The sequence below is a fragment of the Tinamus guttatus genome, unplaced genomic scaffold (genome assembly GCF_059628265.1).
Source record: "Tinamus guttatus ecotype Peru unplaced genomic scaffold, ASM5962826v1 Tinamus_guttatus_pri_ptg000456l, whole genome shotgun sequence".
Lineage (NCBI taxonomy): Eukaryota > Metazoa > Chordata > Aves > Tinamiformes > Tinamidae > Tinamus > Tinamus guttatus.
In genome coordinates this window covers 853,716-875,231 of record NW_028288990.1, presented here as the reverse complement: position 1 = coordinate 875,231, position 21,516 = coordinate 853,716, and the positions used below count along the sequence as shown (strand labels likewise).

The window sequence follows — 21,516 nt, the reverse complement described above, 5'->3', positions numbered from 1 at the left end:
AAGAAAGGTGTCAGCCAGTGCATGAAGATCAATCACAGCTGAAAATAAAGGTGTGTAACTTAGCTTTGGCTGTAGGACCGTATAGCTTTTAACCTATAAAATAGGTTGTATAGCCTATAAAATACAAAAATAACACATTTCTTTTGCCTAAGAGCAACCTACCAGCATGGACTCTAAGACCCTAGAATGGGAAACAGAAATAGTACCTTTGCCAGAAGAAGAGAGCCTAGGCTGTAGAAAGCGAAAATGCTTATTTGTTTGTTGGCCTTACTAAGCAACACATGCAAAATAGCATAGTTGAAAAGAAAGAAACTTTTTCAGTGTAGATATGTAGAGCTGTCAACAGCCCTCTATGTAGTTCAGTTAGGCCATAAGTTCACTTAAAACATAAAATAAGTTTGACTTAGAAAATCAACTCTACTTTTCTTCATGCCTACTCTAAGACCCGAAAGGATCGTCAGGCCCTGAACTGAAAGTTGCATAGAAGTCATCCCTGAGGAATCACATGATTCATCTCAGCTTTTAAGGCGGATCTTTAATTAAGGGAGTCACTCTTAGTCGCACAGGGAAGGCTCTGCAATCCTTTCTCCTAGAAGGAGGAGGAGGGAACAGATGTAGAGCCAGACATGTCTTTCATTTTTGCTTTTTTGCTGGTTTTCCTGGCTGGCTGTTCCGCTTGTCGGCATCACACATGTCAATGCTTAGGCAGGATATTCATTTGTCAGGAGAGCAAGGTGATCCAGATTCCTCGGGACATTCCCAAGAACTCCACTGAACTGTAAGTAGGCAGAAGGAATGGTTGCAAGCAGCAGCTTTGTTGTTGTCTTTTAAAATAAACTTTTTGTTTGGCTTGTTTGGCAAGCCAAGAATAAATTTTGTAGGGATTTACTCAGGAGACTTGTACCAGCTGTTTGAAAAGCACAACACTTCCTCTGACATTCATTAAATTACAGCTTGAAGTGTCCTTCCATTGCTGTTATGTTCATTTTAAGATCTCTGTTAAGAAAAGATATGTTATTTTATAATGCAAAGTATAGACTAAACTTAAAACAAGTCTCCTTCGTACTGTGACAGTAATTTGAAGCATAAAGTCTGAGTTTTCTTTACAGCTTGCTTTAGCGTTATTGAAACATGTAGCACAACTTGTCTGCCCTGAACAACTTGATGAGTGTTTCTGTTCGTACCGCAGGAACTTGCCAAAGGCTTGTATTTATTTGTCAGGGAGGATTTTTTTTTGTTTGTTTGTTTTCATTTGAAATGATGAAGACTTGGAAAAAAAAAAAGAGAGAGAGAGAGAAAGAAAAAAAAAAAGAGAGAGAGATAAGGATTCAGAGTGTGATTCTCCTGTATCAAGGGAGCTGGATGACTGCATTTGGTGAGAATGAACAATATAAAGATACAGTTACTTGAGGAAGAATTTTATCTATCTAAAAGCTTCTCTTTGTCTTCAGTATAGTAATCTGAAGAATGTTGCATGGCAGCTGTTTTCCATGCTAGTAATGCAGGTTAGTAATAGAATTCACGCAATGTTAACTACATAACAGTCCAAGTGATTGTTTAACTATGTATTTTTAAGGCAAGCTATATTTTGTACACTGATAGGTATTTAACAGCATTAAGACCTAAAGCGAAATGAAAGCAGCAGACTTGCATAAACCTTTTTATTACAATTGGAGAAACAAGTTCAGAGAGAGGATACAAGGAGTAATGCTATGTCACTGGTTTGAAGAATGTGTCACTAGCCTGATATTACAGACCACAGAGCTATAATATGCTACAGTTTTTTCTAATGGAGAAGTTCCCTTTGAGAATTGTACTCACTAAATAAATAGAATAAGTAGACTGGTGGAAACTTCAGAATAATGTCTGAATTAACAGTAGAGGGTCAGTGAAAGTATAAACCCATCTTACAACTGGAGGGAAAAATAATCTATTTATGATTTAGGTCATCTAAATCTGAGTTACTAATGCTCCAGGCATATACTGCTCATTTCGTTTAGTTTTGCTTTGATTGTTTCCTTAGATTTCACAGTTAAGGTTTGCTTTCAAAGGATTAAGCAAAATCATTTTACAGTTATTTCTGAGAAGAAGTTTTATATCACCAAAAAGCACCTGTTAATAAGTAGAATTTGTCTGCAGTAGATACTTGTTAACTTTTCAAGGGTGTTTTGAGGTTTCTTATTAGCAGGTTTCTCAGCATAACTGTGTATTCCCTGAAACTGCAGGCTAGGACTTCAGTGTGCCTGTAAACAGGAAGTGATTCTTTTTTTCTTTAAGTGTAATGTAAGTATTACTCTTAGAAAAGAATCAACTGAAGAGATTTTAATTTACACCAATTTTTGATTCTTTACAAGATAGATAGTCCTGGGGTTGATTTCATTATTGTTAAAGAATTTGTCCCTAAAAACTCAGTGATGTTACCTCCAACATAGCAGCTGTTAAGGAGAATAAAGCGTGATGTATTAGCTGACAAGTTAAGTGTTGGATAAGCCTTAGATTTTCATTCAAGGGCAAAAGAGGTGCTAGGAAAAGGTGCCTTCCTGTAGGCACAGCTGCAGGCTGAAGGTCCATGGGTTGATTCAGCTGATGAACAATAAACTTCACTGCTCCAACTGCTAGTGCAAATGCTCAGCTGGCAACAGAGAATAAACTCTGTGTGTCTTCAAAAAAAAAAAAAAAACCCAAAGAATTACAAGGCCTGTAAAACCAGTGTAACTGCTTGGGCCTAGATGGCCACAGTATCTAATGATCTTGCATAGGACACAAGCATGGGCTTATTCCTACTATATAAGCACAGCTCCTATATGATGTTTCTTTCATTTAGGAAATAATTTTGAGAGGGTGCTGGATGCTGTAGTCTATTTACCTTTGAGGAGATGGTTCCTCTCAGTAGGCTCTTCAGCTTCTCTGTGTGTCCTTGATATCTTTAGATGTTGAATAATACATAGCTGAAAGCTTTGGGGAGAGAGCAGGAACCTGATAGACTTCAAGAATTCCTGGGGGTGGGCTTGGAGTGAGCGATTCTCTCTTTCTGTGTCTTCCCGTCTCATCACGGCTGTTTCTTAGGTGAGTGCAATCGTACCTGGCACCCAGTTGGGTGACTTATGGAGAAAAGTCAGGACAAAGGCAAAAACATCGTCTGTGCAGACCAATCAACTGTTATCTCTGTTTTTTGCCAGGAACTTTTAAGATTAATGTATGTGGCCTCAAGGGCCAATGACACATACTGCCAGGATCTTCTTTGTAAACGGCATGCTGCCAGTGAGAGCTTACACTGGGCAGTTAGTGTGAGCTTTGTTGCATGGTACAAGAGCTGGGATTTCTTCATCTAGTTGGATTAGCATTAGCGCTTGTGTCAGAGCGGAAGGGCCTGGCAGTCTCATTTTGAGTGATTCCTGGCTGTACTTTCCCTGTTGTAACAGAGAGGGATCAGAAACAACAGGGTTTCATTCCTATTCTTCCTATCACATCTATGCCTCAGTGTGCAGGCCAGCATCTAGGAAGGAATGCTGTACTTCTGTGTCTGTTGGTACCTGTGGACTTGAGAAGACTGTGATTGGCACACTCTGGAGGTTTTCAGAAGAAGACTGTGGCGATCAGGTGTTTTGTTTTATAAAAATGGTCTGGAAGAAGAGTTGGATAGAAGTATTTTTGGTGTTTCTTGTAGTTACTGAAAAGTCCCTGAGGAATAAAGATGGCTTTGATCAGTATTCTGGAGGTTTCCCATGGCAGAAGATTCAGGCCAAAGGGAAAAAATTCAAATGGGGAGCTTGGACTCATTGAGTCAATTTTAACTATTCATCACCTCACAAAGTCAGCAAGTAGGGAAATAAGTGAGCCAGCAAGCAAGTAGTAACTGTGTAGTCCTTGAAGACTTAAAAGCTATTCTTAAAATTCGATATAAGGCTTTGTAATCCATCCTTCTGGTTATTTACTAAGAATTCATTTAGTCTCTGGAGATTAAATGGATCTGTTGAGCAGTTGGTACGTGGCTGATTCCAGGCAGAGTAGAGATGCTGTAAGAAGCTTCTCTAGAGCATGGAGACTCCTCATAGTAAAGCTTTACAAACTTAGATTTGTGACTTAGTGAATTTTTTTAAAAAAATCCTTTATCAGCCTTTTTATGAAAATTTGCTTAACTTATTAGCATGTCAGAAAGGAACAACCAGGGTGATTTAAAATACTGCGGGGGAGATGGTCTACATTTTGGGCACCTGCTCAAAATTCTAACAGAGAGAGAAAACTACAAGTAGAATAAATAAAACTTGATCCCACAGAGCTTTATATTTTAGAAACCATTCTCCAGCTTCACTAACTGGTTAGTCACTTATATAGCAGTTTAAAAGTATATTATTTAGAATGTTTTATCCCAAGTGTCTACAAACTATAAACACTATTTTTTTTCTTGCCCACTGCATAGGTGTTTTTGTTCAATTGCTCAAGGATATTTATTTTAGACTATCAAGGCAAGGCTAAGTAGATGTCTGAACACTGAAATGGTAGCTGCGTGGAAATAGCAAATTCTGTGTTATGCATTAAATGAGTTAGTCGTGCTTTCCTAAAAAATAAACTGTAAGTGATGTGAGTGGTAACAGCAACACGATTATTGACAAAGAGCATAGAGAGGATAAAATAATAAAATGAAGATCCCTGAAGCTTTCAAGTTTGGATGCCTGTATTCTGGTTAGTTATGTAGCTAAACAGTAAATTCATGTCTTACCCCAGCTTGATGCCTTTCTCTGGGACCAGCTACAGCAAACCTCTCTTACGGTACCCATACTTCTACAAGTTACAACTTTTTCAATGGCCATCTGGTCCCACATGCAGAGAAACTCTTCTATTTTTCCCTTTTTTATAAGCTAGGAGCATTAAACAATAAAATTATTCATGAGATGTAAGATGGTAAATGCCAAGATTTAGTGCAGAGCCACATCAAGAGAGAAAGCCTGTAAGATCAGAAATAAGTAGATCTTAATCTAAAATGTGGTTAAAATGGAGAAGTTAAGCTTAGGAGACATTAGAAAGCAGTACAAAACTAAATCTCCTATTTCTCTGATAAGAATATGAATCACAAAACAGACTGGAGGTGTCATGAATTCACTACTGTTACGCAGCAGTTAATTTTTCTTTGCCCTGAAAGGTATGCCACGCAAAACTCTTCAGTGGTATAGATCATTTCCTAGCTTAATTTACTTCCCTTACTATGACTTCATACAACTCATCGATTTTCACTGTATGGTATTAAAACACTATAACTCTGAGGTTTGTTGCCTTTTCTTTTCTAACACTGGATTGTAATAAGTTCATCTCTCTTATCTCCAAGGCAGGCCAAGAATCTTATTGATATCCAAATGTGGTTGTGAACATTATTAGCTGGTAGAGTGGAACATAGAAATCCAGGGTAAAATTTTGAAGAATGTTGTTCTCAAGTCTGAAAGGTGTTAAGCTTCTCAGGTTGCAGTTGTTCAGCTTGGTTGACTTGCCATCTTACTCCTTATATAGGAAACTCCAGATGTTTATACAGAGGTGGATACAGGAAGATGTGTATTTGTGTCTCTCATGCTCTGATCTAACAGGACAAGCTGCTGTACTCTTAAGAGATGTGAAACCAGAACAGTTCCCCCATTCTCCATTTACCTATACAACACTTTCAACCCCTCACTAAGATTTATAAATGACATTTTAGGAATGACACTTAATCAGTTAATCTCTTATATCTAGCCCTTAGCAAAGCCATATCAGCATTGAAGTATAGGAAAATAGAGCTTACATCTCCCTCAAAATCCAGGCCAGGCTGTTTTTGTTTTTTGTTGTTGTTGTTTTTTTTAAAAAAAAAAACAAATATTTTTTAAAAAAGAAATATTTACCCTTCCAGCAGTTTTTCTAGCATATGATGGAGAAGTGATCTCCAATGGGAGGCATTTTTAAAGTGCCAGATTGAATTCCTCAAGAAGAGTGCGTTTGGAAAGAAATGTGTCATCTACTAAGCCTGCAGAAGGAGGTCTGTTGTGCTGCTCAAGAGTTTCTTCTGCAGGTGTTGGAGAGTTCTAACCAAGTTGATTTGTCACTGAATATATTAGGTATGTGGAAAACTCAGTAAGAGAGGTAAAAGAGAATGGATGAGGAATATGAGAGGAGCAGTGAGAACAGTTGTAGGGAAAAGGGTTCTAAAGTGAATATACTGCTGTGAACAGAATAACTGCCCTAAATGCCTGCAGTTTGTCTGTGTGAAGGGGGCTCTGCAAAGCCAAACTGAATTATCTAGCATAGGGAAGAAAAACAAGTAAACCTCTGTTACGCACCCACCTGAGGACCAAAAGAAACCCAAGTTTAATATCAAGGAATCTCTTCTAGTTTTATAGCTTTCTAGTTAATTTTACTTAACTTGCCTAAGCATCCTTGTATAAGAGCTAAAAGGTAATTGGGATAGGTTCACAGAAGCTAATTTAAATTGTCTTGGATTCCTCATCTTCAGTGGAAAGAACCAAGATCATTTTCTTTGCTTGGTATTTGGGACCTCTGCCAGCCATGTGCTGTTACTTTTGATAGCATTTGATTGTTAATTAATTTGTGCATGGCGGTAAACAAAATACTTTGGGCACAGAAGGCAGGCATTATTTGTCGTCATGGTCAATTAGTTTTACACTGTGCAGGGCAAGCAGTCAAAAGCACTTTTCATTGTTTAAGACCTTGACCTTTCCAGGCAAAACCTGTAAATTATTTCACACACTTCGCCTGTAGTTTGATTAGACTGCTCTTATTAGCAGTGAAATTTAGGTCTTTAAAATGGAGCACCTTTGAAATTATAGGTCAGAGTCGAGCCTGAATTTCACATGTGAGTATAGAAAATGATTTCTTTTCACTGTCTTACATGAGCTGCAAAAAGGAGCCCAGCTGCTCTCTTTAGTCAGGTGCAGTTTCCTTGACTTCTGGGGTCTCAGAAAAATTTGCATTTTGTTTCCTTCACACAATGTTTTCCTCCAGACATCCTGATGTGTTTCCATGGGCTCACCCTGCAAGACAGGCACACTTACCTCCCAGTACATTATCAGGCCATTCCCTGTATTTGCTTCTTGTTAGCTAGAGGAGTATTTACGGGCTGTTGTTATAGGCAGAGAGAGAGAGATGTCTGAGTGAAGTGAAAACAGGCTTCAAACTAACCAAGTATGAACTATTTGTTTATAAAAGGACATTTTCATAGATTTGGAGCTTTCTGAAGCTGTATCATTGCCCATGCTAGCTATCTAGCATGGTATCTTTGTAACAATCTCAAAACTTGTTATAGACAGGGCAGGCTAGATCTCAAACATGAACCTGCTCAGCTGGCTGAGCTGCAAGCTGAAGTTTTTGCCTTGCATTGACTCTCACCTGTCCTCCAATGCCAGCAGTTGCCAGTCGGCGTTTAATGATATTACGCCTGTAAATGCTATTGCGTGACTGCTGCCCTGGTAATATTCTTGCTGACATAAAATTTCAGTTAATGTAGCTGAGGATGTGATTTCAGATTCAATTTCTTGTCTGAATATAGTCATCTAGTATTAACTAATCTGTGCATCTTCAGGGCTTTTCCAAAGACATTGTATGAATAAACATGCAGTGGGAGAAAAAAAATATTTTCTATGCTTTCTTGAATATTAGGTTTCACTCTGGTACCGGAATGCTCTTATAGCATCCAAAGTTCATAACACTTTTAAGTGGCACTAGCTTTGAATCCCAGATCTGAACAGGAATATAAAATTAGAAGCAAACATTGGTCTGCCCTGATACCTGAAGATTCTGCTCTGAAGAGTGACAGTCTCAGTAGCAACTTTCAGACCAGATACTTTAGCTTTTAACTTTCTTGAGATAGTCTTGATGCATGGTCCTATGTGTTTAAAATTTGAGACAAAATTCCCTTTTCTCTCTGCTTTTACTAAATACATGTCTAAGTGCCTGAGATCAATCTCAGTGTTTGGCCAAAATTGCCTGGATCAAAATCTTTGTGCTGATCTCTGCACTCAGATTAACGTTGGAGGTTGCTAATCGCTGCTTGCCATTGTAAGTAGGAAATCCTCATGTTGTATTTGTGTTTAAATTCAGGTTACTTGCATAAGGTGTGGAAGACTGAAGAGTCATGAAGTTTCTCTGGAATCAGAACTCTTTATATTCTTCCTCTAGAGAGTTTGTGTAGGGTGGAATATGGAGGGAATATGCTTTGAAATGCTGGTCAGCAAATCTAGGTATTTAAAGTAATAGTGTTTAATAAGGAACCAGAATGACTTTGTGAAGACAGGAAGAGAAAGCATGTTGTTTTCTCAAGAGTTTCCAGCATCAGGCTTCAGGCTAAGCTTTGATTTATTTTTTTCACTTGTATCACTCTATGATATAAATGTATTAGAATACTGCCTTCAGGTCTTCAGTAGGCATGTTCAGGAAAAGATATTTGTTAAAGATCCCAATATTTGACAGGGAGCACTTGCCACCTGCAAATCCTCACCCTGGTAAGAACAAAAGCAGCTCCAGCAGTGAAACACTGTCTGGGCAATTTCTCTGCCATCTCCAGGCCCACCTGTCCTCTGGAAATGGAGCACTGATGAGGCCAGTCCATTATTTCCTTCTTGATAGCTACGGGGAAATGATTGATTTTAAGAGTCTTCCAGCAGGATTATTCATAGACATATGAAAATTTCTGAACAAACAGGGTATAAAAAAGGGGCTATTTAAAAAAAAAAAAAAAAAAAAAAAGGGGGAACATTATTTTAGAGCAAAGAGTTGACACTAAAAAATCTGCTTTGTCCCTGAAGTCATCTTTGATGCACAGAACTGCAGTGGAAATTCTGTTTTGTTTCTTTCTTTTGGCTATTGGTGTGTCATAAAAGAAGCACAGACTATGTCAGAAAATGATAGCAAAACAAGAAATGCCCTGTCAGAGCAACAACTCTGTCTAGGTGGAATTACTGATTTGGGCAAAAACTCGCTGTATCCACAGCGCTGGGGCTATAATTTCCTATCTGCAGTATATTGTTGCCATGGCAGATGAAGCCCAAACCTCATTTTTCAGTCCTCCAAAGTCAGTGTTAGTGGCCCCTGTGAGGTAAAACCAATAAAATCTGCAGTTTGGTTCCACAAACATGCATATCCTTATTGCCCACCCAAGGAAGTCCACTGAGTTCCAGTGAGAAGGATCATAGGTGTCGAACTATCCATCTGTCCATATGTGCAGATTCAGGGCTTTATGCTGTTGCAGTAGACAGGAAACCACTTCAGGGAAGAATAAAATGGTTGCTGAAAGCACAAATAAAATATATATTTGTTTAAATTAGTAGGAAGACTTTTTTTTTAATAAACCATTTGGAAAACTTTCAGTTTTCTTAGGAATATCAATACTTTTCTAAAGTATTAGCAAATCTTGTAACATTCCTGGTATGTAGGTAAAGATATTTATCCATTTCACAAAAGTTTAATTTATGGGATGCAATGGACAAGCAATTTTTCAAGAGTACAGGGTCACAAATCAGTGTCATAGGTGGGGACCTGATTCACCAGATCATACTCCTATGGGAGTGTATTTCCATGTTCAAAAGAACAAAGAGAGGTTGGGGTGTGGGGGGAATCTCTTGCACATTTATATTCCTTTTCAATAACCATTTCTCATCACAGAGAGGCTTTGTGCTCAGCAGCACTCAATTCAAGCCTGCTCTTTTGAATCTCCTAAATAATACAGTACAAAATCATAGCTCTACTATTTTGTGATGCTGAAGTGATGCATATACCATTTCTTTTTTTTGTTGTTTTTTTTTCCCTCCTTCAAATATATCTTTATTAATGCGGTACCTCTTCATCGTCACCTTTTCCACTGTTTTCATTTCTGCTCTTATATTAGTTTCTGCTACTTTATTAGAACAGTATTTTACAGGAGTGTTACACTCAGCTGAGGTGAATATTTAAACCCTTTACTAATTTAGCTATTATCTGTGTATGTCTTCATAGCTATATCCATCCCTTCAAAACTATGTGAATGATATATCTATAGTTCTCCTTTTTTCTTTTTCTTTTTTTTTTTTTTAAACCCAGTGTAGCAGTGTATACATGTAGCAAATACTACTTTTTTGGCTTTCATCATTTGTATGGTTTTATTGCCACATAATATTGGTGGTATTTGTGTAGTGTGTGGGCTTAAACTACAAAATTTGGATCAAGTTCATTCATCACAGAGTACATTCGCACAGTGCTTTACTGAAATGCTGCCCAAGCTCAACATGAGGATCTGCGTCTCCACAAAGAGCCAGCCGAAGAACTGGAACTGCCCTGGTCTAGCAGGGACAGACATGTAGCTTCAGGGTTAGGGAACAGCAGCAGAAACTTATACTTGCCATTTTGCTTGTCCGTCAGAGATGCGAATGTGGTCTGGAAGAGATGCTCTAGTGCACTAGAAAGCAGGCAGCTGGCTCTTTGTTCAAGGCTTTGAAAGATTTTGATCTTTTTCTTTGTTTTAGGCTGACAAGACACATCCTTTGTTCTAGGTGTGGATTCATCTGTTAAATGTCCTCCAAGCTGAAAGTGGTAGTTATCAGCTAAAACAGAGAATAAGGCAAGGGGTTCTTCAAGGAGACACGAGCGTGTCCTTGAAGACTTTCTGCCTTCCACAGAAAGCTTGTTAACCTTTGCTTTGGAGGGATGGGAAGCTGCTATTTTTTTTTAGCAGTGCTTTACTAGTGTCTCTACAGTCATACAAAGGAATTTATACATTTCTGTAAAGTACTTTATTTTGATATTGTACGTTCATGAATAACAGCTTAGGCTTCAGCTTCTGTTGCATAGAAGTGCTGAATGTTTGGTGCAAACTCCATATGTCTGTGTGTATTTCAGATTCTAAAAGTCCACAAGTCTCAGAAGTCTTAGTCTTCGACATGGTATTTCCTCTTTTTCATAAGGCACTCTGAAGAAAGTATATCTATCTAGACTGTATGGACACCTAAATTTCGTCTTCCTCATAAAGTATTGCTCCCATCACTATGAGAGCTTTCATGGCATTGAGTTCTGTCATTTCGAAAGTTCTTTTTCAGCATAATTATGTTTTGGTTGCTGCTGTAGCAGATGCCAACAGCCATGCTTCTTGTGTTGGCCTGCCTAACAGCATGCTTCCCAATTAATTTGGCACATTCAGTCTAATGCTTTTTCTGTACTGCAGCCCTGGACTTGCAGTCTTGGAGTTTTTGGAAGGCTCCTGCTGGGAGAATAGCTCTTACTTGCCTCCTCACCCACAGACTGGAAGCCCCTGAATCCATCATTGATCTGATTGGAGCTGCTTCTTCCTATTCTGATTCTTGTCTGTGGATGGTTGCCTCCAAGTTCAGCTCAGCTCTGGAAGGAACCAGGTTAGAAGTGGACTAGGAAATATCAGGCCTTCTGCTAGATGGGAAAGAGGAGATAGGGACAAGATGCTTAGTGCCTTTTTTGCCTCTGTCTTCTCTGGCAAGACTGGCCTTCAGCAATCTCACCCTCAAATCTCCAGCCAGTCTTTCTTTGCTAGTATAAAGCCCAGCAGAACACCAGTGCCTCTCCCTGGGCCTCTCCTCTGCCCACAAAATCTCTTGCCTCCAGCAAGACTTTGTGTCCCCTAGAACAACCCTTAGTTCTGCCTTTCTGCCAACTAAAGGAGATAGATAGTGTCCAAAGTGTTGCAGAAGATGAGGTAGACCACATGATCTGCCCTCCCCTCATCTACCCAGATATCATGGAGGGCTCTCAAGAGTGGTTAAGCATGGTTTCCCTTTGTGGATGCATGTTACTACCCTGAGCTCCTTCTTCCCAAGCTGGAGCTGGCATGCCCGCGGAGCTGCTGGGTGCCCCAGGGCTTCTGCAGGGCCGCAGGTGAGGCTGCTGGGCCTGCTGGTGAGGCTACTGGGCCTGCTATTGCCAATGGCAGTGCCTCACCTGGCAGGAGCTGGTTCCACAGCCAGAGCATCTGCGCAGGCAGCGCAGGACAGAGTGCTCAGGGAGGCATCGCTGCTGCTGTGAGCAGGCCCAGTAGAGGGGGTCTTCCTGCGGCTCCGTCCCAGTGTCACCTGCCTGTGCGACTGTTGAGATCAAGGGGAGGGTGAGATTGGGGAAGAAGAATCACTCGACTCCTGCTACACAGCACACAAGTGTTTATTGCATATTTACTGCACTAACCTCCGGTGAGAGGGACACCGGGCTCAGCGCGGGGTTGGTTAGCTGTGTCTCTGCCCCGCGCTGAGCTCTCCGGTGTCCTGCAGCTGCTCCTCCTGGCCTGGCGGCTCCATCAACTTCAACAGGACCAAGGCCAGGAGGAGCCGGGGAGGCCCCCATGAGCTCCAGGCCTCCCCCAAGTCTCTGTGTCCTGAGGTCAGCTCTGAGCTCAGCTGTTCGGCCACGTCTCAGGCCATCTTCTGGCTGCTCATCTCTCCATGCTTCCTGAGGTGGCCGAGGATCGTTGTTATGGGAGCCCATGTGCAGGGAGGGGTCACTGTTGCCAGGGCCAGGAGCAGGCAGGCTTCCGCGGCTCTGCGCTGGTGCTCCCTGCCTGGCTGTCTGGTGAAGGTGAGAGTTTTTGTGGACAGAGGAGAGGCCCAGGGAGAGGCACTGGTGTCCTGTGCCTCTCCCTGATGATGAAGGCCTCGTGTCCTCCATCGCAGTGCACAGATGTTTTTTGCACTGCCCAAGCGGACAGGGCACCAAGAGGCCCAGGAAGAGGCACTGATGGGCTGTGCCTCTCCCAGATGACAAGGGCCTCGGGTACCCTGTTGTGGTGCACAGATGTTTTGTGCACCACCCCAAGGGGACAGGGCACCAGAAGACCCAGGGAGAGGCACTGATGGGCTGCGCCTCTCCCAGATGACACGGACCTCAGGTGTCCTGTTGCGAGGCACAAGATGTTCACCCCAAGGGGACAGGGGCGCCGGGCCGGTGGGCACTGCTCAGCACAGCTTCTGCACAGGGACTGTGCTTCACAGCGCCTCACTGGTGACATGGGCGGCCCGGCGGTCCCTGCGCCCTCTCCTCCTCCTCAGGGTGGCGATGCGGTGGCAGAGCCCCCTGCCTAGCGCCCGCCAGCCCCCGCAGGTGCAGCCAGGGCGGAGCAGGGAGCGAAGTGCCACTTGCCAGCCAGAGCCGGCTGCAGGAGGGGAGGGAGCCTCCGTGTCCCCAGACTCCACTGTTTCCCAGCGCTGCAGCGCTGGGACAGTGGAGGGCTCCTCGCTCCTGGAGCTGCTGGGAAGGCTCGGGTTGGGGTGGAGACCCAGATGGGCTGGTCTCCACCACCAGGAGGGGTGCCCAGAGGCGCTGCAGGGTGGATTTGCGCGCCATAGTTGGGGGCCAATCCAGATGGGCCTCCCTGGGGATGAAATCAAGGAGTTCCTTGCCCGGCCCCAGGAACACCACCTGGTTGGCCCCCAACTGTACACGGTGGCGAAGTGGGGAAGGGCCATGAGGCTCCCCATTCACCCCGCCGTCCGTGCCTGGGCACCTGGAAGGGAGAAGGCAGGTCAGGAGGGGGCTCCCCAGTGTCCCCAGCAGGAGGCCCTAGCGCTGGCGGGTCCGAGGGAACCCAGCCCAACCCTCGGCCTCCTGGCTCACCCTGCTCCTGCCCGTGGGACCAAGCCAGCACCCCAGGGCAGCCCTGGAAGGGCCGGGCTCCACTTACCTTTCCAGCCCCCTCCCAGCAGGCTCCTCCGGGAGCTTAAAGGGGGACACGGAGACTGTGGGAGAGGAGGCAAGAGGCTGTCAGCGCTGTGGGGCAGCCCCTGCGCAACCCCGGCCAGCAGAGGGGTGGGCGCCGGCAACCGGGGTGCTGGACAGGAGCCGTTACCACAGCTACACTTGGGACAGGGCCGCTCACCTCGGGGGATGAACATCACAGCCAACAAAAAAGACATCAGGACGCGGCAGGCCAAGGGAATGCTCAGGATAGTAAAGAGTATGAGGGTCAGGGCCACAAGCTGGCACACAGCTCACACACGAGAGTCCATGTCACCAAGGTGACAGGGCCTCGCGTGCGGCCGGCGCCAAGCTCTTCACCCAAGTCCTGTTTGTAGATGAAAACATGGCCCAGCTCATGTCAGTGGCCCCAGCAATGACCCACAAGCCCAGCGCCAGGCTGGGCAGCAGCACCACAGTCCTGCCCAGCAGCTGCCTTCCCACCCACTGCACCCACTGCTGGCCCCAGCCCCTCTGCTCTGGGCTCACCCTCACGCCTGGCGTCCGCACTGAAATAAAATCCAACAATGAAACCAGCTCAAGGCCGACGATAGGAAATCTGGGAAGAGAAAGGCACCCTGTACTCACTCCATGTGCCCTCCCTGGCACCAGGCAGCAGTTGGGGTCCCTTGGGAGGTCACTGAGCAAAGGGAGAGCCATGAGGGGAAGGAGGCTCGAGAGGGAGTCCTGGAGTGGCTCTTACCCCGCAGCCTCACTCCTTGACCGAAAGGTCAAGTCTCTGCCCACTCGCTTGCACAGTTGCTCGCCAACGGGCAAAGTGACCGAAGGCCACCCCAGCACCACCTTTATAGCGGGCCTGGGATTGTGATGCAATAGTGGTGTCATAGCAACATCCCTGGGCCACACGGCAGGGGTTCTGATGCAATGCCGACATCATGGCAACATCGTGACTCTGGTGTCACCCGAGGGCTTGGAATGTTATGTGATGCCGACGTCATGGCAACATCCCTGATTCTGGTGTCACCCAAGGGCTTGGAATGTTATGTGATGCAGGCATCCCGGCAACATTGCTGGGCCTGGTGATGCCCCTGTGCTGTGCTGACGCTGTCATCACCCAAACACCAACACTGCCCAGCACTGCAAGGAGAAGCCCAAGGCAGCCCTGACAGCAGATCCCCAGTGGCACCTAAGATTCGTCACGGCCAAACTCATGTGCAGGTTGCGGCCTTTGCCTGGCAATGACGGACTCTAGTGTCCTGGCCTTGCAGGGAAAGGCAGCATGGATGTGTCTCCAAATGCTTTGCTTCCCAAAAAGACCTTTTGCCCATCAGTGCTGTCTCTTCTTGCAGACTCCATCTAAGGAATGAATTTCAGGCAGGAAAATGATGCACTCAATATCTACCTCCCAGTCCTCTCTGGCCCAGTAGTTACTGTGAGTGCGCATGATCACAGACTCACTGAATTAAGTGGAGAGCAGAGGAAGCGTTTGTGTGATGCAGAGGATTACCCTGGGGTAAAGAAGGTGTGAAAAATCAAAAAGCATGCACAAAGTTAGTTGGGTCTTTCTGTACTTTCATTGCATATCATTTCCTCTTCTACAACTCAATATATGTGCCTTGAATATTGCCTTAGAGTACAAAAAGAGCGGTTATGTAGACCGTTACTTTTGCAGCATAAAATAATCTTTTAAAAACTGCAGTCCAGTAAACAAAGCCCTAGGAGATAAACATCCTTTACAACTGTCAAACCCTGAGCAAATGCTCATTTTTTTTTCGTTCCTGTAAAGCATGCCTTGTTCTGAGAAAGGAGAGAGAATAGCCAGTACCATGCCTAATATTTGAATGATCTGTTTGCAAGAACAGATATAGATGTTACCTTAAAGAAAAATGGTTGAGGGCTGAAAGGTAATAAACAAAAGTGCTGAAATACCAAGCACTACGTCTAACCCTACAGCTCAAGGACTGTAAATTTATGGCATACTTTTTCAACATAGCAATGAACTACAAAAATTGTGCAGTCTCTTATTCCTTGCAAGGCTAACACATCTCTGAAGCTTAAGTGACCTTTTGCCAAGTAAGGCTAATCTTGGAAACACATCAGTGTTTCAAATCCTGCTTCTGGAAGGGTCCGTATGAAACCTTTTGTAATGACGTTTCGGTTTTGGTGGTAACGCTGACTGTCATTTTTACTGGCCCAAAGCAAAACCAAACATAGTTAACTAAGTCTCTTGTAGTGAATTCTATCAGCTAGATAAGACGTGCAGCACTTAATGTGCAGAACATCTGCTGATTGTGGATGTAGTCAAAGAATGTGAGGCCAGCTCATCTCTTTTGGTTAAAAGCTCTGATCAGGACAGTTCCATCTCAGCATAAGGAGACTATCATTATGTCACAGATTGGTTCACCTCTGTTCCCATTATTCAGGCTTATGCATGCAGTAAAAAGTTTATACAATGCATGCTGGAAATTGGTGGAAGAATTCTTACTGATTTCCATTAGATTGTGCATAATATGGGGCCTTTTGTTTTATTGCATTACCTTAGCACTTGGTCATCAGTACTGAAGTGTCCCCTAATAAAAACTAAGGAGCCTTGGCATTTTTTTTTCTTATATGACTCATAAATAGCTGCATATAAAAATGAGAATATCAGACAAAGGTAAGTTCCTATATAATTTATACCTCCTTAATTATCTTTGCCAGAAGATAATTAAAACCAAAGCTATCATTACTTTTAATTAAGCAAATGTCCTTAGAATGGCAAGATGTGCTGCCTTGTGTTTATCCCTGCTGGAAATGTTTATTTCTGTTTAGAAATTTTAATATGAAATATCAGGAGGAAGGAAGGAGAGTAGAGGCTTCAAATATCCTGGCTCCTGTTCCTGTATATTATATTTTCCAAACTGTGCCTTCAAGGTGAGCAGTCAAGATAAGCCACTGATCTGCAGCCCATCTAATTTGTTTTTTCATCATTTCTTAACTTGGCTTACATCCAATAATCATTATAGTGCAAGTAACACTGCTGGGAAAATCATTTCTTCCTCACTGAATAGAGAATAACTTATAACACTTGAATCATAATTGGCCTTGTGTTTATTTCATGGACTTGCAGTCAACCTATGACTTCTCTAGCTGAGGGAGTTCTGTGTCTCCTGGCAAAGATGCTGCTTGTTAGAAAATATTATGAAATCTGATTGAATGTAATAAAAAACACTTAGGAATCTGAACTGATTTTTTATGTCAGATGTTCAATATTGTGTTCCTGAAGATTTAAGAAGTTTCTAAATATTTATTAGGAAGGTGGAAGCCTATTCTAGACAGGCTTTGAACTGTGCTCTTTGCTAGAGTAACTGAACGACTTTCCGTAATACATTTGTCACATCTTCTATTATTATAAGGTTATTATTGCCTTTCACTGTTTATCTATAATTCAGCTGCAACAATGGAAATGACTCTTATGTGCTATATACGAGCACAAAGCCCATATAAATGATGTCAGCTATTCAGCCAGAGGGTGAACAGTAGTTGACAGAGGTTATCAGTACCCTACATTGCACTCACACCTCTGGGATGTCATGCAGTGGGCCAGAAACTTCTTCAATTATACTCTATTTGATTAAATATATTCAGGGCTGGTGGATTGCACTTAGCTTAATTTTAATGAGAAAGTGATATCTGAGGCAAAAAAAAAGTGGGTTTTTAAATTTGTTTTTGTTTTGTTTTATTCTTTTATTTCAGTGATTTCGTTTCCAATGGAGTGCTTATGCTCCTGAGCTAGTGCTCAGGGTGTCTGGCATAAAATCCCATTGCAAGGGGAGCTCATGGTTTTTTTTTTTTTTTCTGTGATGTGGCGTATAAACCCTCCGCATGTAGCAGACTCAGGAAAGACATGGGTTGGTGACCTGGAGTCCAAGAGAGGCTTGAAAACCTGTTTAGCACTGGCATATGGTTTTCCTCAGTTTCGTTATTGGGGTGGGGAGACCACTATTAAACACTTTTTGAAGTAAAGTCCTCCCTTTGTTACCCAGAGGCAGCTGGGGATACTCCTTTTTTTTTGCCTCCCTTTTAGGGTGTCTCTGTGCTGTAACTTTTCACTTTGCTATGAAGCTGCAGCTGCGGTCTTGCCGGGAGCAGCCATGCGCCTCAGTGCCTGGGGGAAAGCATTTGCAGAGCCGGGCTCCTGCTGCTGAAGCCCTGCCAGCTCTGCTCTAGCAGAACTGTATATAACACAGCTGTTAAAACAGCCATGAAAAGCTACAATAGCTTTAAGCTATACTTGGGAACTATATTTGGGAGTAGTTCATAATTTCAAATTTTTATGCAGAAGGAAGCAGTAAGCCTGTTCATACTCTTTTTCATCGCTCAGTGGCAAAGTTCTTTTTGAAGATTCTTGTTATTACACCTGTTTTACAAAGAGGTAAATGAGGCACAAATCCCTTTTGCCTTCTGGCAGCCAGCAGCGGTGCCCAGGTCCCTGAGATCCGAAACCCATGCTCCCCTCCAGTGAGGGACACTGTCCAGAAGCCATAGCCCATCCAGCTATTAGATGGAGAGCAAACTCCTGAACTCTTTTTCCTCCAATACCTCTTCCCAACCTTCCTGATATATGGAGAGCTACTTTTCCAAAAAATTGAACAAGAATCTCATTACCTGAGCATTTAATTTTATATGCAACAAAATGTATATTGTGCTCCTTTGTCTGCTTGTGCCCAGCTTACTGGAAAGTTTTGCATTTATGTTCAGGTCAAGATTCAAAAATCCCTGTGTTTTTTCTGTTTGTTTTCTTTTTGTTTTGGTGGGGGAGGGGGGGTTGGGTTTTTTTTGTGGGTTTTGTTGTTGTTGTGTTGTTTTGTTTTGATTTTGTTTTTTTCCTGATGGTGATAGGAAATAGAGGTTATGTTTGTGTTTGGATAACCAGGAGCATTTATAGGCTATGTATCCAACCTGCTGTTGTATCCAACAGGTGTTCTGAGAAAGATACTGAAAAGCTGCAAGGGGTTTCTTCTACCACCTTGTCTCCTTCAGACAAGAGATGACACCCCATAGCTTATAACGATAAGCTACAACCTTGATAAATTTGATCTGTGCTTTTGTCTTTCTTCATAATTTGAACTATTGATTCTCTTTATTAAAACTAATTTAGAAAACACAAACCCTGAGAGCTCTGCTGTTCCAGATTAGGCTGCTCTGAGTGTTCCGATCTCAGGCTAATCCATTTGCTGATTTATTTTCCCTCTATTTTCAAGCACAGTTCTGTTCTGTGTTTCATTTTTCTGTCCTCAGTTTCTCTCTGAGAGAAAAGGCATTTAATTTCACACCTCCAGTGAGAGCAGAGGGGTCTAGATTCCTCTTTCTGATATGTGAAGTGAACTCAGGAAAATTTATCAGGCTCATACTCATGCAGTTTTTGCTCAGCTGGAGGCCCCCTGGCCACCATGTGGGCTCACGAACTTCACACTTCCCCCGCACTGCGTGGATTTTACTCCCTTCAGCCTATCTCTTGCTGTTGATGCAGTCAGCTGCGCGCTAATTCTAGGCATGTAATGTAGGCAATTACACAAGGACTCCTTCCGCTAATTCCAACTTCAAAGAAAGCGGAATACAGCTGCTGTTTATGGTCCTGAATTAAAGAACCACTATTATTCAAGAAAGAAATTGAAGCATTTGCTTAAATACCCACATTAACTGATATCCTGAAGTGAATGGGACTTAGCATGTTCCTGAATTAGGAACATGGCAGGCAGAGGAACCCCTATGCCTGCCTCTTCTCTGGAAGCACAGATTTGAGTACTGAGGGATAGTTTTTTGTGTTTTTGTGTGTGGTTTTCTTTTTGTTGTTGTTGTTGCCTTTTTTAAAAATATACCTTTATTCAGAATTTTAAAAAATCAAATAAAATGCTTGCTGCTAAAAAACAAAGCAAAAGCAAAGCCTTAGAGAGTTAGACACTTTTTAGCACCAAGCTGGAATTCAGTCTCTGACAAAGTATCAGCATCTATTGACTTAATGGTGTATTCATTAATTGTCAGTGCATTCATTTATTTACCTAGTGTATTCATTTATTGTCAGTAACCAGCTTTCTCTTAATCTTAGGCTATTCAATTTCCATTTGCAGGCTCTAAATTCTTTAACTAGTTGAAAGATACTGGGATGCTGCTGCTTGAGCAGGGACTGCATATTGGTATCAAAGTATTTACTGTGATAGCATATTCTTCCTCCAATAAAAAGACTGTTACTCTCTTCCTAGTTTATCCTGAAGCCTGCCTGGTCAGCTTCAAAGACTACAGCCTTTGCTTTCTTGGAAATCATCAACTGGAATTAATTAGAACATAGGCTTACATGTCTTCATAAAGAAAGCAGGCTAGGTAGTAGACTCTGAAACCTTAGTCTGCTTTTAAAAATGTTAGGCTTTACTTCGAAATTGATATGGAAATAGAAAGATGGAGTCGGTATTGCTGAATATAGCTTTGGAGCTCAGAAATGTCTTATGCAGTGCAGCAAGAAGCTACCTTTGTTTGTGTCTTGTCTAGATAGGCACAGATGCAGTATTGATTGGATACTTGCTGCAACCATCCTTTAAGGAACCAATGTCGTTGTTCAGGTACTGTGAGAAAGCTAAGCCCCTCGGCTTGTTTGCAGTGTGATCCAGTCCAAAAACTTCACAAAGGTGTTGTATAGCTTAGCAAGGATCTTCTGCAGCTGCTCAGCAGCTCAAATTATCATGCTTACATGGCATGATAAATCCTCTTTACTTATTCCCACCTGCACTTAAGCTGACCGGTAGGGCTGCTTGCCCAGCAGAGGCAGATATTGAAGCAGGTTTTCCATCGTAGAAAGATAAACTGACCTTTAACTGCTAGGACAGTAGGACCTCCCCTGCATACAGTAGGGATTCTTAAGAGATGCTAAGGGTAGAGTAAGAAGCCTTTAAGATATATTACTACAGTGCTCCTCCAGGCTCCATCTTCTTTCAACCCTGGGCTTGAGACTCTTGTTATTTGTATGCTTAGTTACCCTGAATTCTGTCTCCAGGATTGTTGTCCAGTCTGCCCTTTAACCCATGTCTGCTTTTTGCATCCATGCAAGCTGTATGAAGGAATTCTACCATGTGTGTTGTGTGAAGGACTACTTCCTCCTACATGCTTGGAATATAGCTGCCTCTAGTTTCACATGATGCATCATAGCATTTGTAATGGAAGACATGTTGAGTAACTGACCATTGCCTTCCCTCTCAGATGTTTTGTAGATCTCTCTTAGAGGCCTCTTATGTTTTTCAGGGTGAAAAGTCCTGGCCAAATTGGTTATTTCATTAATGGAAGCCATTTCTTGTCTTTGATCAAATTCTTTGCATTCCGTTTGCCTTTCCTAATGTTAATAGACCTTTTTTGAGATAAAGAGGTCAGAACCCCACCCTTTTCTTAAAGACTGTGTGAAACACTGTCTTTCCCATGAAAAAGGAGGAGAGAGGTTATTAGAAAAGCAGTGCAGCAAGAGAGTCATGCAAAGCTTGAGCATTGGGACTATCATGAGTCTGAGTCTGCTTTACAGTACTGAAAGAAATAAAATCTCTTCTACTGCCATCCCTTCTCTGAGAGATGCTGTGTTCATGTCATCCACAAGCTGTTAGGCAAAAAGGAGATCGCCTTTCCGTTAGAAATCTAGTTCTTCAAGCACCTAACGTATGGTAGAAGAAATTCTGCTGTGGCTGAGTTTCTGATTCCCTGAGTAATTTGCAGTAGATCAGGTATTGCAGTCTGATTTAACCAGTATAAAAGAGCCATCTTGAAAGAAAGATTGTTTTGAAGCAAGTGATTGGGATTGAAAAACAAATGGGGGTGAGACAGTGAGGGAGAACTGCAAGT

At 42.7% G+C, this 21,516-nt stretch overlaps 1 protein-coding gene across 2 annotated transcripts in view; it reads left to right on the top strand.

Moving 5' to 3' along the window:
• Window positions 1–554: 554 nt before the first annotated feature.
• The window catches only part of FSHR (follicle stimulating hormone receptor), an 82,272-nt gene continuing 61,310 nt past the window's right edge, over window positions 555–21,516 (top strand). Inside the window, exon 1 of one of the 2 annotated variants that reach the window (XM_010213464.2) lies at window positions 555–778. In XM_010213464.2, coding sequence (XP_010211766.1) covers window positions 627–778 — 152 coding nt within the window. In that variant the 5' untranslated portion in view covers window positions 555–626. The remainder of the gene's footprint in view (window positions 779–21,516) is intronic. The other variant, XM_088532160.1, reaches the window with a different exon arrangement.